The following is an 18,751-nucleotide window of genomic DNA, read 5'->3' as shown; positions in this document are numbered from 1 at the left end:
TTTAAAGCTGTGCTGTATTATTGGGTTCATTTCCTGCCAATTGTTCCATACCTTTCAGCTACAGAGCAGCATTTTCTACATTTAGTTTTCACTTTCTTGCTCCATTTCCTGTTTTTCCTAGGTTGAACCGGCCGTCTATGACCTACGGAGAGGTGATGCAGTACGGGATGGAAAACGTGTCATGGCTGAGGAACCGTTCACGATGGGGAAGGTGAGAGGAAAACAATCAGTTACGATGTTGATATCTTTACTCAAACCCAGAAAAATATCCCAGGCAAGGTTTTCCTATTAGACAAAAAATAAATGTACTTTCTTATCAGAAAACTTTGATTAAAGTTAGTGAAAATTTGCAATAATAAAAAAATAAAATGATGAAATAAGCAGATGTATGTTGAAAAGAAAGCACACACTCTTCTATTCCCTTCTAAAATCTAGGGTTTATTTGTTAGTGCATAATAAAAATGATTTGTCTTAGGCATAAACCTCAGTAGAATTACTATGGTTTCATGGTATTTAAGTATAAAATTTGTAACAAAATGTTGAACATGATGTAAGTATAATTACTTTTACTGAAGACAGAAAAGAAGTGGTAGTTCATGCTACTAGAAAATTAGAATACCTTATTACACTGTTATTTTTATTGTCTTCCAAGGTTTCAGCAAAATCTTATCTTGAAATTTATTTGTAGTTTTAAAGTGTTTTTGCAAAAATAATGTAGTTATTGTCCTTGTGTTTTTGAAGAGTAAAACAAATGTAACAAACTAAATTTAGTTAGTCCAAGCAAAACAAAGATCGTCTAAAGTTGTGAAAGCTTTAAACTTGGTAAATAACAGCTGTTAACAACTGACATCTGACTGTGTGCTCCTCCTCTGTCTCTTGTTTCTCAGTCGGACGGTGAACTTGTTCCTCATCATCACTCAGATCGGCTTCTGTTGCGTCTACTTCGTTTTCCTTAGTGACAACGTCAAGCAGGTCCTGAACGCTCACACACTTGCACACCTTACAACACCTGCTTTTACATTCAGAACTGTCTCTCCTGCTGGTCCCACTTGAGGATATTTGAGGATAATATTTGCCCTGTCGGCATGACATTTCAGGTCACCTTGTCCGCTGATATTAGACCACCTGGACTACTGGATTAGAAAGAGCAGAAATGTAGACATACAGAGCTGGATCTCTTTACTCAGATTCAAAACTTTAGGTTCTCTCAGGTCAAACAAAGACACCTTTACTTAGAATGGAAGTTTACACAGTTTGAAAGGATCTGTTTGCAGATCCTATCATTCAAAGGTTATACAAGTTAGAAGGTCAGTAACAGCTATTGGCTTTGCCTTAACAGCAGGATGTGGTGGAAAAACCCAGGAAATGCTGGTTGAATTCCTCTTCAGGTTACAAAGAATGTTTGGATTTTGCATTATAAAACAATAATAATTACAAATATCCTCACACTCTCACTCATTTATGTAATATTTATCCCTTTAGCTTTAACAAATACATTACATTGTCCTCATCAGTAGAAAACATTATAAAACATCTTAATGTGTGCCCATTTTCCTGCTCACATGTTTAGATTTCATCCTGGTTGTTAAGGGATTAACATTTAGTTGAGGAAAATCTGAATGTAATCAAGTAAACTTGTTCAAAGGTCTCAACTTTTTATCTCCTTTTCTCAAAAGCGTGTGATGAAATATGGTTGCCGTGACGTCACAGGAATGAGTTCACCTTTGACTTCTGAACTTTTCACTAATCGATTTTTTTCTCTGGAATTTTTTTTAACAGTCTTTAGAAATCAATGCTTGATCATTTTGTTAAAATCTTTAGGAACTAGTGAAAAATGCTTCAGTATGATAACCGCTGATGTTTCTGATGAAGAAGCATGGTGTTTAATTCTTGTTGTGTGTCTTCTCACCACTAGAGGGTAGCATCCTTTCGTTAATTGTCTAAGAGAGGTACCATTCTTGAAGACATACATGTTTATATTTTTAGATTTGGATTGGACTGCCAAAGCATTATTCATCAATAGTTCTTCAGGGTTTGTAGTTTTTCTTTGGGTTTTGTTTTTTTTTCTGTATTTCTTTGTGAGAAAAGTACAATTATTTGTTCCTGGTTTAAGATGGTTGTGCTTTTTGACTTGTTTTTTGTATAGAAGGCATTTCTTTGACTCGTTTTTGAATCACTTTTTGTTTTGTTTTCCAGGTTGTGGAAGCAGCCAATGCCACCACCTTCAGCTGTCAGGTGAACCACACCAACCAGACGAATGTCCTGGTTCCCAGTTTCGACTCCCGGATCTACATGCTCTTCTTCCTGCCCTTCTTTATCCTCCTGGTCTTCACCCCCAACCTGAAGTTCTTGGCTCCCTTATCTCTCCTTGCAAACCTGGTCATGACCCTGAGTCTGGTTCTGATTTACGTCTACTCCCTCATGGTAACCACCTCATTTATCTTTTGTCTCCTGTTATGATTCATGCAATCTTTATGTCAGCTGACTCTCTGGGCTATGTTTACACATGTGGAAGACAAACAAATCAATCTTAGTTTGAAACGGCGTGTGACAGAAAATTCTCACACTGACTCATCTGTGCAGGCGTTGCAGTTGCATCGCCGCTGTAAACGCAGATTGTCAGGAGATGCCAGGATTTGCATATCTTGGCCTCATTTCAGGTTTCTGATATATGCATTCCCTCGAGTCATGAGGATCAGTGGAGGTTCTGCTGGAAGATGAATCCTTTCAGGACTCTCACAGGACCCAGACGTCCTCCATCCATCTGCTTCAGAATGGACTTGATTGGGTCTGTTTAGATTTAAATAACTAGTCTTAAAATAATAGCTGTAGATTAAACTCATTCATTATCTAATACAATTTGTCCCCAAAGACCTTTCAGCCCGAATAAAGGAAAATTCAAATGATTATTTTAAAGAAAATGTTTTGAGTTTCCTCTCAATTTTCCCTTTGCTGTTAGCAGACCAGATGCTAAAAATGAGATTTTTTTATGTTTTCTTTTTCATAAAAGGCATCAAAACTGAAAATTTCTTTTTTTTCCCCTGACCACACACACTTAAAAAAAAATCTAGAAAAGGTTATGGACATAAGCTTTGATGCAAACAGGTGGGTTTTAAACTTTTTATTTTCTGTTGGATACAAGCTTTACTTTCCTTTAAGCCTCCAGCATATATTTGCTTTTATGATCTTGTAAGTAAAATGATTAAAAAAGGTTAAAGTCTGTAGAAATCTGGATAATCCAGTAAATGCCTTTGTACAAACTTTAATTTATTATTTATTTTGAGATAAAAAGGCATTCCATGCAGGAATATAGTTTATTCACTCTTCATAATCAGATCAATGGTGTCCTGATTTAAACTTTATTTTCAAACTGAAGCACAGAATCAGAAAATGTCATACTTGGAATTGAGGCAACAATTCCAGCAGCTTTGTGTAGATGCATTTTCACAAGCTGATTTCCAACATGATTATGGAGGAAATATGCCTGTTCAGCTTGCTTCCTTGTCAATTAAATCATTATTTTACTTTTCCAGACTTAAAAAACCTAAAATCTAAGCTAATTTAGAGAGTATGATTATATTATTCCCACATGATGAGAAGAATGTTTTAGTCCATTATGAGGAAAACTGATGTGCTCTAATCACAGAAATTTAATCTTATTCTTTTATCCTCCATCTGCAAATGTTTTTTTTTCAGTGAAGTCGCAGGAACGTATTGACTGCTGCTTTGAAGGACATTTTGTTCAGTTTTGTTTTCATTCTTATTCTGAAGGTCTCAAAATAATTATTGTACATCTCTCAGCTGCTCATGTTATGTTTGTTTACTTAAAACTATTCTCTGATTATTTCCCCCTCTCAAATCTGGATCAACCATTTAACCAACATTAAAACTTCCCTCTTTCTGAAAGCTTTCAGTTTCATTCAAATGAAACCTAAGAACCTAACTTTCTTTGGGAAACAGCCACAAAGTAAATATTGCAGTGATTTAATATCTTGATTCCTAAACAGCAAGATATATCCAGATCAATGAGAATGTCATTAAGTTTGTCGGTGTAGGGGAACGTGGATTTTTTTCACTCTGCTGGTGCCGATACAATAGAATTCTGTGTGCGATAATATGACTCATCTTTTAGCCTATAGGAAGAAAAGATCAATATTTTTGTGATTACATTAGAATCAATACTTCAACTTGAACTTTTGTTCATGAAACTTTTCTTCCGAACACAAACTCCCAGTTTTCCGTCTCTCCCCGCTGTCCGGCTTTGTCGTTGCTAAGCCAATTGGATTTTGAGCTTTTTTTGAACAACCAGTAAAGACAAGAGTCTCCAGATTACATGTTTCCTGGCCTTCGACCATTTCATCATCCTGCTTCTGTGCTTTGCAGATATATAGTACTCGTGTTCGCCGAGGAATGGCCTTGCCTTGAGACGAAGCAATTTCTTGCATCAGAAACCTCACAAAGATTTGGGACTGAGATATGTGACCCATAAGCTGAATCTGCATCAACAAAGTTCAGCAAAACTGAAGGACACTGACTACATGAAGTTTTACGTTTACTTTCTCAGTTGCTCATTTTCACTTCTTTATAGTTCATATTTGTTGACATGTTCTTGTTACACCGAAGAACCTTCCCTATTTTGTATTTAATGATATAAATATGAAGTGATAAATCAATGTTCATTCATTTGAGGAGTTTTAACCCAAGTGAGATCAGAGTTGCTGTATAACGGGAAATATTTTTGAATTAGGGCTGCAACTAATGATTGTTAATGATTATCAATTAATCTATAGATTATTTTAACAATTAATAATCAATTAATGGGATAAAGAAATTGGCACATTCTGCTGATTTTTTTTTTTTTTCATGCAACCACTTAAATATTTTTTATGCAAGATTAGAAATACATTAAAAGATAAAAATAAATATTTAAATTATTTTTGAAAATGTATTAGTTTTTTGCCAGAAATGCAACAACATAGCATTACCTTAGTGTAGGCTTTATCATTTGTAGTAAAAGCAGCTAAAAAACACTTCTGACATCAACTTGTGAAAATCAATTAATGCATTACACGGCTAATCTCCTGTCTAGTTTTTGTTTTGTCTTTGATTAACCGATTAATAATTGGATATCAAAAGGTGCGTAATAGATTTTTATTTTTACAGAATTTAAACTAGGTGAAGCTAAAACTGTACCACTTGAGTTCTGGGTAGAACATATTTACAGATAAATGACTATTATTTTTTTATCTTGAATGCAAAATGTGTCATTTTTTTTGTACAGTTTTGACTTAAGTACTGCAGAATGTCTTTTTTGGGTCTATAGATGATACAGTTAACAATTAATTGATTTCTAAGTTAGTTTATGATTATTTCAATAATCTGTTCATCATTATTAACCCGATTCTTCTTTCTGCCCTACTTTCAATACAAGAAAGTATTGACACTGACAGAGAACATGTTTTATAGCTAGCATCATCTGTCATTCTCCCTGTTGACTTTTTAACAAGTATTAAGAGTTCCTCATATATTATCCAGATTTATTTATTTTTTTTGCTGCTGCAAACAGAGCAGAGTAATTGTGTTAAATAATTGCTACAAGCAAAGGTAATTTGCAGGCTTCAGCCAGCAAATGAGTTCAGCTGTCATAAGGTGGGGCGTCCTCCATGCACAAGGTCTTATTTTAACGTGACTGCCGGTAATCTGTGGAGAGGACCCCTTGACTGCAGATTTGATTTGGGTAGATATGAAACAGTTGTATGGTATTTGACCATAATGAATCACTAATTAGCATCCAGAAAGCCTTTGAAAGATGATATCAAATGTCCGTACATGCCTGAAGTAAACCGTTAATCTTTCTTTTCTTTTCTTTTTTTACCCTAACAGAACATCACGTTTCCTATTGATCTACCAAAAGTCGGCAGAGCCAAGGACTACCCTCTGTTTTTTGGGACGGCCATCTTTGCCTTTGAAGGGATTGGCGTGGTGAGTGACCAAGTCGTGATGACAGAGTCAAAGAATAAGAAATGCTTCAAATTTTATTTGCTTCAGGTGTTTTATGCAACCACATCTATTATTTATCCATAGTATCGTCTGTTTAGAACACAGGAATAGCAAAAATTGTTTTTTTTCCAAAGTGCTGTTTTATGATTACAAATGTACCAACCAGAGTAACATTGTGAGTAGTGACATTTGAACAATGCTGCTTTTTTCTATTCACAGCTAATGGAGATTGCGTGTTAAAGTTTGTGTGTTAAAAGCAGGAAGATATAGAATAGAATTGCGTTATTCATCCCAGCAGGGAAATTATTTAATTATATAATCAAATGTAAGACTTTGAGTGAGAATGACAGGGTCCAGATTGTGATGTGAAGGTAACTGGGTCAGAACATTTCTAAAACTGCAGCCTTTGTTAGGATTTCCTGGTTTACAACTGTCCAGACAAGACTGTAGCTCAGATTGCTAAACAAGGTCATGCTGGTTCTGATTGAAAGTTTCAGAATATACTATTCATCGCAGTTTGATGCCAATAGAACTACAAATAATAATGATATCCCTGATATTCATAAAATCATTAAAAATGCTTATTTGTATCCAAAAAACTAAAACCTCAGGATTCACTTTTAAACACTTCTTAGTGCTTTGTGGCATTTTGAAACCAGATTGTTATTCCTTTGTCATCGTTTGAGTTCAGCAGCATTTCTTTTCTGCCATGTTTCAACTGTTGCATCACATTTCTGACCAGCCTTCAAGAGTCTGTAAATAAGTAATTGCATGTTGCGCACAGCTTTTTCACCTGACTGTAGTTAAAATAACTTTACAAAAAGGTGAGGAGCATTTACTCTTATGTTCATTCAGGTAGATGTTGCCTGAACAACAGGACTTCTGGAACCATTTCCATTGTCCAGATGGGGCTGAAGTGAAGATGTCTGATCATAATTCCAAAAAAACCCTAAGAACAAATATTATTGTCAAATAAGACTTGATAATAAGATAAATATTTGATCAATCTTATTTATGGTAAATCTTATTAGATATTGTGATTGAAAGGTGAGGATTTGGCAGCCATGAAATTAACCTTGAACTGCCTTGTATTCTAGCATAAAAGAACAAAATGATCTATCCAAGTCCAAGTGAAGACTGGCCCAACATCTTCAATGGGACCAAGAGCCCAAACAAATGAGTTAGTTAAAGTATACATGCCAATCAGGTTGAAGGTCTGTGGTGAGACATTAATGCCTCGTTTCCACTAAGCAGTATGGCATGGGTCGGTGCTGTTTGGTACGCTCGTTTGTCTATTTCCAGTGTAAAAACGGCCCATACAACTGACCTGTACTGCACTATTTCCAGACCTCCTTTAGTGGTAGGTCCATAGAATAACATTATGGGTAAACTGGAACTACTGGCGTCACACAACATGGTCCACTGATAGGGCAACAGAAAAATGTTGCTGCTTGCGCCATCCACAAAAATAATCCTAGAACCTAATGCCAAATCATTATTTCCTGATGCCCAAATACTGACAGTTGAAACATATTGGACTTTCTTTGTTCATGGTGACTATAAGTAACCCTGTTCAAATACACAGGCATGTGGTGTGTCCACATGTGTTAGATTCTTCTGCCAAAGCCTTGTTTGGGATTTTAATTGGATGTGATCCTGGCAAAAATATCTAGAGGACAAGATCACAGGCCCAAATGTTGTTTGTATCTTTTTTTTGTAAAGCCTGCTGATCACATAGGTCTCTGAGGGAGCTGTGGATATGAAAACAAAACCTTCATTTGTTTCCCTTGCCACCAGCACAGTATGAAGGGATGAATATAATGCTTTTGAACATGTTGAATGCCATGAAATGGAGCCATAGGCTTTTCCTGAAATGTCAATGCAAATTTGGGCTTTCCTGTAATGTCCAGATGCTGAAATCAAGAGATCACAACCTGATAATAAGCAGACTCCAAAAACATGTTCACTGGGTTTTCACCTGCTGAGCCATCGTTTTAATTTTCCTGCCTTGTTTGTGTCTTTGTGCATTGGAAGGTCCTCCCTCTGGAAAATAAAATGCAGCGGTCGCAGAAATTCACCCAGGTTTTGTATCTGGGTATGGGCATCGTCACGTTCCTCTACATCAGCCTCGGCACCATAGGGTACATGTGTTTTGGAGAGCACATCGGCGGCAGCATCACTTTAAACCTTCCAAACTGCTGGTAAGATAACAACAAGAAGTTTAGAGAACTTGAAGAATGGGCTGCTCTTTTCCTTTTATCTGCAGTAAAATATCCGATCCGCAGTTTTTAACAGAGTCTAATATGATATGAAATGTTTGTTTAGTTTAAGAGAGGAAACATTTTACATTAACAAACACAAATTGCTTTGTAGGTCTTTACTTTGGGAATGCTGACCTTGTTTAACCCTGAGAACTTGCTTTTAGTGACAAGTCTAGATAAAATAAATAAGCTGATGGAAATATGTCAACAGTTTGGACAACCTGGTGTAATTTTAACGTTAAACATATCTCTGATCAGAGATGCCTGTAAAGCCCCTCCACCCTCCCAAGGGAATAAATTATCCTGGCAGTAATGGTAACATTGACATTATGTTATTAACATTACCACATTTCTGTGGTGTAAAACAAAGTTTTACTTGAAACTTTTATTTTCCCCAAAGTTCAGCACAGACCGACGTAAAAGCTAATGAGAAACCCTCGGTAATTATAAATAAAGTTAGCTGGATAATCAGCATTTCAGAAACAAAGGTGTCATTTTTCTGGCCATCAGTCTGGTTCCCTCTGATGGAAGCGTGCCCGCAGTAACGAAAGTGGAACCGAAGTCTCAGACAGAATTTGTTTACTCATTACTTGTTGCTATCATCACAGCTGCAGGAGAACGACGCCCATTGAAGTGGCTTTTGTGACTGGACTGATGTTGCGTTTTAGTGGAATAGATTGGCTGTTCAATGAGGTTGAAAACTCAAAGATTGTAATTAGCAGCATCTGTCTCAAAAGGAAAGCAGAGACCAAGTGATGTTTATAAAAACTACACATCATAGAGTTTATAACTTTTATTTTGTGTCAGTATTTTTAAGGAAAATTGAGGTTTTGTGGTAATATTTGTGCTGATTTGTGTCTGCTTGCAGGACGTACCAGGCAGTAAAACTCCTTTATTGTTTCGGCATATTCATCACTTTCGCCCTGCAGTTCTACGTCCCTGCAGAAATCCTCATCCCGCAGGTTTTGGCCCGCGTGCCGGAGAGATGGGAGAAGCCGGTCGATCTTCTGCTTCGCACCCTTCTGGTCATCATCACATGTAGGAACTCTGTTATTTTATTCTTAATGTTAGGGGTGCACAGATTTATCAGTGACGATTCCCTCATTTTTGGGATTGGTGATAGGCCAATACTTGCATATAAACCTGATCTTATCCCCCACTCTTCTTCACCTCAGCAAAGGTCTAAAAATCAACTACTGTCCTCTTCTGCTCTCCCTTGAGAGATGCTTGACTGATATACTGGCCCAGCAGGTCATGTTTATTTGTTTGCAGGTAACAATATTTACCTCACTGTTATCAACTCAATGACTTTCTTGCTATATTTAACAACATTTCAGACAAAAAAAAAAACTGATATCGACCAAAATAGGACTCGGCAGGTCAGGCTTTTAAAGATTGGTAATCAGCGATCAGCCAGAAAACTGCAATCGGTGCACTCCTATCTGAAAGTCATCTTTTGCATCTTAAAATGACTATTTTATTATTTAAACGATTAAGAATATTTTTTTCTTTTCATAAAATAAGCCAACAGTCACTTTGAGCTGCTTACAAAACATTTATGACCAGTTTTTATTGTTACTGCCACAATAAGTAATCTACAAAGTCACAGTCTGATTCCACTCACTAGTCTGAGTGGAATAGTTTCATATTTTGATGGAGAAGTTTTTCCTTGAAGTACCGTGCCTTGCAAAATACTCGATCATGTTCAGTGACTCCTCTCGAGCGTTCTGTATTTCCATCAAGAACATTGAATCACACTTACTTTCTCTTACTACTTCTGAGGCAGTTTTCTCTTTATTCCTGTTGTTGGATTTTTTTTTTTTCGTTAGGTTTATTTAAACCAAATTGGAGCAAAGACAGTCAGTTTTCTGTTTTACTCAGCAAACAAAGCTGATTGTTTGTGATGAACACCTCAAAGTGTTGAAGTCTTGAAGCTTTTAAGATTGGGGCCTCCTTTCAACAACCCCCTCTTCACTTTAGCTGAAACGCTCTTAAGGAAGAAAAACGGATGTGTTCTCAGAAGGTTGTTGGTTTGATTGTAAAATAAAAGCAGCCTTTCATTCCTCATTGAGGAGAGTTTTTAGCTGATTGACTGCTTTACCTAAATGGGTGAGGGAGAAGTATTGAGCGACTTCAGCAAGCCCCTTTGTGACTAATTACTTCCAGGTGATCCCACAAGTCCAGAGCACTTGGAAGAGCCCTGCTTGTATTTTCATCTGTATTTGCACACAGATCGGCCAAATTGATCAAAGAATGGACTTAAAGGAAAAAATAAATGAAATGCATTTGAGAGACGAGGTTTAAAAGAGAACTAAACTGTGGTCTGTGTAAAATAAATTATTTTTGATGCATTTTTTTTTCAGACCACCTTTCTGACTGGTTTAAGTTTTTCTATAAAATCAGATTCTGGAACCACTGATGATAACCCAATCATTAATCTGTGACATGCAGGATTCCCTTCTCTGTGCTTTGCTGTAACTCTTATCTAAGGCGGCTGAAATGTAATAAGTTCTAAGTTTTGAGTTGATATTGTAAACGTTTGTGTAGTGGAGATGCCAAGGTGTTTGATTATTGTGTATCAGAAGAAAGTGTTGATGTAATGTGAATTTTCTTCCTTTCCTGTCAGATACTTTTACTACGTTGTACATCAGTTTTCTGATCGTTTTTATAGCAGGGCCCTCCATCAGCTTGTAGATCTCAAAAGTTTAAAAGTATTACACTTATTTTAATCAGAAGTGCATCGGTCCTACTTTCAAACAAAATCCTTGCTATTGCTTTTTGGGGCCAATTTCTGTAAATTAAAACAGGAATATTCAGATTTTTTTGTCTCAGATGATGATATAAAGTCACAGTCTGATGCAATGTCCAATTCAGTTCCATGCATACGCATAACCCCTCTGACGCCAATGAAAAAAACCCAATTCATGTGTTCTGTATTGCATTAGTCTGCAATTTTCCATTGGGGTTATGTAGATTTGAAAACAGATAAAAAGTTCTGACAACAAAACACCTAAAAATACTCATAGCTTTATGATTTTTTTGATGATGATGGTAATTATGCAGTTGTGTGACTTAAACAAAGTCTTGTACCAAATTAAACTGTGCATCTAAGTTAGCATGCATGTCATTTGGTGGTTAGAAAGGCTAAAAGGACAAATGCAAACTCTACATCTGATGTTTGTATCAGGACTTTTTTTTCTTGCTATCAAACATTTTGTTAATGGAGGAGCAGAGTTTTAATTGTGTTCTTTTATAAAAGAATGTGCATCTTCAAACATGACTGGACATATAAAATGGCTAATTGGTAAAATTGTTTTATGTCTTGTCCCTGCTGATTCTCTGTCAAGGGTAATCCAGGCTTTAAAAGTTGCATAACTTTCCACAATCCTCTTAAAACCTCATTTGCCCATCCCTGAGAACCTGACAGAAGTGAAAGTGTGTTTCTCAGTTCAAATTCAGCAATGTCGTCTTCTTATCTGAGCCTGAGCTCATTTATGTCAGAGCCATCCTCTGGTTGGACCAGTAGGCCTTAATTTCAGAAATGATAGCCTCTCTTTGCTCCAAGCTAAAGTTGAGCAGAACCATTCATCTTTTTCGAAGCACACAGCTCACAGCCCATCATCCATAATGCTACAAAAGTGCATTAGTATAAATGACATGAACATCTTCCACATCTGCGAAGACACAGTTATTTTTGAATGCAAAAGGTGTTTTGGAGCAACATTTTCTCTTGAGTAACCAACCAAAAATGTGTTTACACTGCAGTAAAATTTTTCTGGACTTTCACCTCCAAAACCAGAAAATATACTTTTAAAGTTTTGAAGAAAAGCACTTTGATATAACTGCAGCCTCTCACACCCCAACGGTAGTTTAAGTAGAGTAAGTGAGAGTGAAGTGTGAATATAACCTTAACAAACTGTGCAAATGACTAAAATTATCTTGCATTCCTTAATATTTTACTTCTAAACATCAAAGCTTTCTTGTATTTTCCTAAAATGATTTTTATGTATTGATCTTTTCAAATTATATCAGAAACAGAAATAAAGGAAGGAAATAATTAAAACACAATATCATTGGCCCTTTTTCAATTAGGGGGCTTTTATTTATTTACCCTTTATTTAACCATGTGATTTATTAACAACAAATTTGTATTTATATTAACGACCTTGTGGGGAGGTCGTTCTTTTTTTTTGTGTCTCAAATAAATTGGTTTCGTCAATATTTTAGATGATTTAATCTGATGAACACATAATGTAATATTTGTTTGACTCTTTAAAAAAAAAAAAAAAAGGCAAATTGATGTGAAAATAAAGTACTCAGCCACCCACATATGTGGCAAATTTTTGCTGGACAATGTGTCAAGTTGATGGAGATGAAACTCCTATATTTTTCCAACAGTTTCAGGCTCCAGTAAGCATTTCTCTGTATCAGACGTCGAACCTCAGTCAGAGTCTCTCAGTAGGTAATACTATGCTTATTTCAAGTGTCAGGTAAAAAGAAGACGTTATTCTTATGGAAACAAAATGATAAAAAAAAAAAGATTGTTCTTCGGCGTGATTTTCCAGCTGCATTCAGTCGATCCTCGTCAGAGCAGAAGCTGTAATGTATTATGTCTTTGTGGAAGGTATTCATCTGATTATCTGTAAATGTCTTCATGTTTGTGTTTTTATCAATGCTGGCCTTTGTTTCTCTTCCTCTGGACTAATATTTGATTGGCCGTGCATCTGAAGGAGCCCGCATGTCCTTCAGAGCTGGCTTGTTTGCAGCATTGCATGCAAGTGTGCGTTTGCTTCCGGGAATCGGTTCGGTGGGAGAGGTGGCGAGTCAATGGAAATTAAAGTCATCAGCCTAACAGCCACATGTCTTCTCCACTTGCGCTCACGAGTGCATGCCGAGAACTACGTGTTCTCATTCCTGTCCTGTTTTCAGGCAGCAGAACACACTACCCTGTAATGGGCCTCTAATAGTTCAACGATTGCTCTTGATTACCATCGAGTCAGGACTGCTGATTCCTTAACACTGCTGTCACTTTGCTTCTCTACTGTCTGATGTTTAAAAGCTCATTCTCCACGTGCGGTAAAGTCAGCAGGGGTGTAGGTGTGTTTTCTCATTAAAGGTGCTACTGCTAAGAATTTAGGCCTGGTCCGTTAATTAGAAAACCCCTAATTATGCACAAACCTGTACCTTGCATGGGCTGTTGTATGAATGCAAGGTCGACACATGTCGGGATTCAACCAAAAGATCTTAAGAGTAACTACACTTAATAGATTAGCAGATATTTAAAAGTAATCAAAGAAAAGTTTTAATCTGATTGATGACGATGAAATGATTTCTTGTAATCTCTGAAAAGCAGGAATCCAAATCTTTTTGGACTTTACATAACGTGAACTTAGCCTGGTGGTTCTGGTGTGCGATTTGAAAATGGCTTTCTGTTGACGGTAAATGTCAGAGGTTTGACTGATGTTCCAGGTCTTTTTCTCTCCTCCCAGATCCTCTATGATTTTACTTAGGATCTGTTTTAACGGGCAGAGCTGTAAAACAAACCTAGCTGTCACTCGTCGCTACAGCAACAAAGCCCTTTCTTTCCCTGCCATTTGTTTCAGTTTGAGCTCAAACGGGCAGATAAGAGGTAAAAGAGAGGACTGCCCTGAGCAAACACTCCCCCGTCTCTCTCTGCTGAGCTCTGATTTGACTTGCATTTTCCCTGAAAAGGTCAGTTCGTTTCAGTGCTCTGAGATTTCTTTTGAAGTGAGGACTCTTTTCTAATTTGCCACAGATAGGTTGAGAAACGGAGGAGCTTGCTGCTGATGCTGTTTTGAATCAAAGAGGCTCTGAGTGGCAGCGGTGGGATTGAAACATGGCTTTACCTTATTCTGTGTGTCTCTACACAAGGTTTGACAAAATTACCTGAAGGCGCAGTTCTTGAATTGTCACATGAGGCTAGGTAGAACTCTCAAAGACAGAAATATTAGGGTATTTTGGACATTTAGTGGCAGATAGAAGATTGCGATAACTCCACAGGAGCAAGCTTTGATGTTAATGTTTGAAGTTGGGGTTGATAATGTATACCTTTAAGTTTTTTTTATTCTCTTGCGTGAATCCTTTAATCAGGCTTTGCCTCCTGTAGAGATGGGAGCGCTGTGTCATTGTTAAATTATTTTTATTTTTTTAAAAAGCTATATGTTGCATTTGTGATATCTGCCAATGAGTCTTTCACATCACTGTGGAAAACTTTTGATCGTTTGTCTTTGAAGAAAGGTTTTCATTTTGAAGTGTAGACCACTTTTTGGAGCTGATGACCTGTGAAGGTAATATCTCTTTGACCTTGTATCTCATCTGTTCTTGAATTTATTTAAATTTGGTTATAAGAAAATACTAATGTGCTAAATATTAATGTGACCAAAGCTACTTTTCTGTTTCAATTAAACCACATAAGGTCAGATTTGTAAAGTTAAATCAAAGATAAAATGAAACATAGATTTGTTGCAAATATTACATCAAACACAGCTGCAGTTTTAGAAATGTCTCTTGACCCAAAGTTTGACTGGTTAAGTCAAAAAATTGCCCAAAGGAATGAGTGTCAGTTGAAGTTGCAACAGCATCATAGGTTCTGTAGCAGAGACTCAGTAATTATTTCTGGGTTTTACGTCTCACTCTGCTAGTGTCCATATAGACAGTTTAGCTGAGAGCAATTTACACCAGAAAACCCCTCGTCATCTATGGGGCCTCAAGCAACAGATTGCACCAATTTCACCATAACCTTTTTATGACAAACAACCCATTTCTATGGGAGTAAGGTTCATGTGTAGCAGCAGCAACACAAAGTGTATCCCCATCATAACTCTTCTTCAAGGAGATCTAGGATAATCTAAAACAAATTGTTTCCCATAATACATCTAAGCACGTAACAGCCATTCGTCTTCATGAGCTGAGAAACCAGCTCAGCATTCTGTGCCGGTTTTGGTCGTTTTTTTCTCTTCCCTTCATCTGAGTCACTTTGCCACGGGCTTGAGGTGAGCAGCTTGCGTGTGCTGCTAAGCTGTTGATGGGAACAGGAGAGGACACATGAGGATGTGGCGTGAGCTTCCTCTTTTCTTCTTCTTGTGCTGCTTCTGGAGCAGTGTCACTAAGGTGACGTTCCAACTGGAAAGGAAGCTGCTTGTTGGACTGTAGTGCTGTCATTTATTTATTTATTTTACCCTTTCAAGAATGTGATGGGTGCATTCACCTTTGCAGGTTGTGGAGCATATTCCCCTCTGTGTTTTGCCCTTTTGCCTTCTACATCCTAACTTTCTGACTTTCTCTCTTCTGACAGAGGCTGGATTGCTTGAATCTAAAATTATGTTTAAATTTTACGAAATCTAAAGATCTTTTTGAAAAGATTTCTAATCTGCGATTGGGCCTGAAGAGTAGTTGAATATTCATGGTTTGGTACTAGGGAAGACATTTATTTTTGATACATTTTGTAATGATTTCCTGAAAAGAAACATAATTTTCTTAGTATGATTTCCTTAGTACCACCCATTTAAATCCAATTTACAATACCACCATGTTCAGTTGATCATATAATACTAGTAAGTTTAAAAACCATGAGTGTTGGGTTGTAAACAGTTTCAATACAAATTCAAAGAGAGAACACAAAGGTAATGGAAACAACTCCTTAGTTTATAGTTAATCCAGAAAAGTGACATGACTAAACACAGGAGCACTATTTCCAGAGTACTTTCAGTGGAGAAACGAGGAAAAAAAAGTTTTCAAAAGGGCAGAACAAATTTAATGGCAGTCATAAACTATGTAGGTTTTTATCCAGAATAGGGTAAAAGCTAAACACTAAAGGAAAGGGAATGTTGAGTTAAAAAAGAGAACACAATCGAAATTCCAGCAGTAGCCCATCAATGTCTTTATCTGCATTGAAGAAAGCATGGCTAAATACAGAAGCACTGTGCAAAGAATACTTTCTATAGGAAAAAAAAAAAATACTTACTATGGCTAAACTTAACTCCATCACTGGTTTATTCTAGAAAAGAAATGTAACTAAACACAGAAGCATTGTGCCAGGAGTACCTTCTATGTAAAGAAAAACCAAGAAAACACAAACATTTTCAACAATAGTTGCAGATGATGCATAAATGGAAAGTGATGAGTCAAATGAACATAGTGATTTATGATACGTCTATTATAATTTCATCGTTCTACGGTTAGTAATCTGTTTATATCATATTCATGTTTCTGTATTGTGATGGCAGTCGTTCACACTCGTTCCAGGAAGATGCCAGAAGTAAACTTTAGAGGTGAAACCAACTCATTCAGTTGTTGGCAGAATAATTGAACTCAGCACGGTTTTGCAAAGCACCTTATTGTATTGTTGACACAAAAATCTGTCCGCATAATTTTCAAAAGACAGCAGCAGTAAGCGCTAAAGGTCATATCTGAAATATTTATCAGATCACATCGCATCTGAATGTTTCAAACTAGACCCATCTCTAAATGACGGCCTCTGTCCCTAAACAACCCAACCTTCTGGCTCAATTATCATGTCACATGACACAGTCAGCTAGAGGATCTCTGTCATTACCAAGAATCTCCTGCAGGGTAGGGAAGGTCAGACTCACACTCCAACTCTAATTTTACCTCTCGTCCTGCTCCTCCTGTCCTTTCCACTCCATCCTCAGATTTTTCTGCACATATTTTGCCCTCAGGTTTCTTCCCTGTCTATAATAAAGAGCGAGTCAGCTTAAATTTTTCATACACTTTGTAAAGTATAAAAAGTGCTCAGTATACAGAAATCTTAATGTATTGTAATTTGCTTTTCAGTTATTAATACATATGCTGCAACTATGGGCTCATTTTCAACCTAGCAATGTTCAAATCGTTTTATTTAAATATTTATTATACCTAAGATTACCAGTATAAAGACTTCATAAATGCCTGATAGTTAACTTATGTATTTGTATATCAATCCCGTTAGTGTTTTGTTTCGCAGAGCATTATACAGATTTGCATAATTTTAGTCTTCAAAATACGTACATCAAAAATCCTTTGCAGTCATATGCCACCTTCAAGGAAAAACTTTGGCTTTATGTCAGGAACACATTGTTTTGCTTTAGCTTTTGTGTTTTAAATATACAAGGTCAGTGTGAATAGCAGATGTGCACAATAGGATAAAGTTTGTTTGTAAAGTCAGAGCAGAAAAGTGTTTCAAGGACTTGCATCAAGAACTTTACCAGCATTCACATCATCTTTCTACTCCACAATTCCTCTTAAAACTCTGCAAGAGTTCATTTCTTCTCACATTGCAGGACATACAGAATGGTAGTTTGGAAAAGTGCTGGCTCTGGTAATTAAAGCTTCTCGTACCCTTTCTGAACCCCTCAGAAACCCATAGTGGCACCCAAGGACTCTTAAAGACAGATGGGTCAGTGTGATGTGGAGCCAGGAAAAGGACAACAGTCCATCTCTGATCCTTTTTGCTCGTTTGTTCTCAGCCTCGTTTGTTGAGGAGATAAAGTTGAGAGTCTGCTGGGAGAGTCTTTGCCTGCAGAGCTGAGCTCTTTTTGTCTTTATTGTCTTTGTAGTATTCTCTGAGGTCCTTACAGCCTAATATGTTTGTTGTTCAAAGAAGAATCAGTTCAGCTTTTTGTTGGACTTTGTTAAAGAACAGCAAAAGCTTTCTGACGAAGTGTCCACTTTGTTTGCTTAGTCTTCCGTTAACTGAACACTCCAAGCATAAAAGATTTTCCTGCTGACAGAGAGGGGTGCTCATGGTTTGAAAAAACTGTGTTTTGATAATGACATTATCAAAATACTGTAATCGGAGAGAGGAATATTTTTCTGTGGGGCTTAAAGTTAGTGAGTCGGAAAAGAGTTCTCTGATAGAAAATACAACAAAGAGTACATTTACAGAAAATTGTTTACATATATAATATCTACTTATTGTAAAATAAATTTGGCACAATATTCCACAATGCTTCAAAATGGATACTGTCTGTCAGGGATTTTTTTCCTCTCCAAATGTCATTGAAAGTTTCAAGCAGCAGTAATCATATAATCATAATGAACATAGTGGTTATGTCCACTTTGAATATACAGTCCTTGGTCCCAAAAAACATATTTTCCCTCAATATCTAGGAAATTCTCAGTCAACATTCATTTTTTCACAATTTAAGATCTAAATGTACAATGTTAAAATTAGCATGTTTACTCACATTGCAAAATTTGAAATTTCGAGGAAAACAATAATGTTTTTAAGGAAATTTACTCAGATTATAAAGTCAAATACTTGTAGCAAAAAGTGACAGTTGCCTACAATGATTAGGCATTGTACTTAGGAGATATGCAACTGGATATTTTCCAAAGTGTAAGTCATAAATTTGAGTTTTTTTCCTGTATCAGAACATCTCCTGGGTGCAGACTCACCATGAATGCCTTGAACGAGGTCAAGAATTGTCTGATTGCCAGATTTTGTCTACAGGATTTTTACATTTCCTGAA

At 36.7% G+C, this 18,751-nt stretch overlaps 1 protein-coding gene across 1 annotated transcript in view; it reads left to right on the top strand.

The window, feature by feature from the left end:
* The window catches only part of slc36a1 (solute carrier family 36 member 1), a 38,438-nt gene that overhangs the window by 8,318 nt on the left and 11,369 nt on the right, over positions 1 to 18,751 (top strand). Inside the window, exons 6-11 of the mRNA XM_032555153.1 lie at positions 122 to 211; positions 888 to 972; positions 2,197 to 2,424; positions 5,884 to 5,982; positions 8,035 to 8,201; positions 9,130 to 9,299. Coding sequence (XP_032411044.1) covers positions 122 to 211; positions 888 to 972; positions 2,197 to 2,424; positions 5,884 to 5,982; positions 8,035 to 8,201; positions 9,130 to 9,299 — 839 coding nt within the window. The remainder of the gene's footprint in view (positions 1 to 121; positions 212 to 887; positions 973 to 2,196; positions 2,425 to 5,883; positions 5,983 to 8,034; positions 8,202 to 9,129; positions 9,300 to 18,751) is intronic.

This window comes from Xiphophorus hellerii, chromosome 23 (genome assembly GCF_003331165.1).
Source record: "Xiphophorus hellerii strain 12219 chromosome 23, Xiphophorus_hellerii-4.1, whole genome shotgun sequence".
Taxonomy (NCBI): Eukaryota; Metazoa; Chordata; class Actinopteri; order Cyprinodontiformes; family Poeciliidae; genus Xiphophorus; species Xiphophorus hellerii.
Note: the sequence above shows the minus strand (reverse complement) of the source record. Positions and strands in the feature narration are given on the sequence as shown.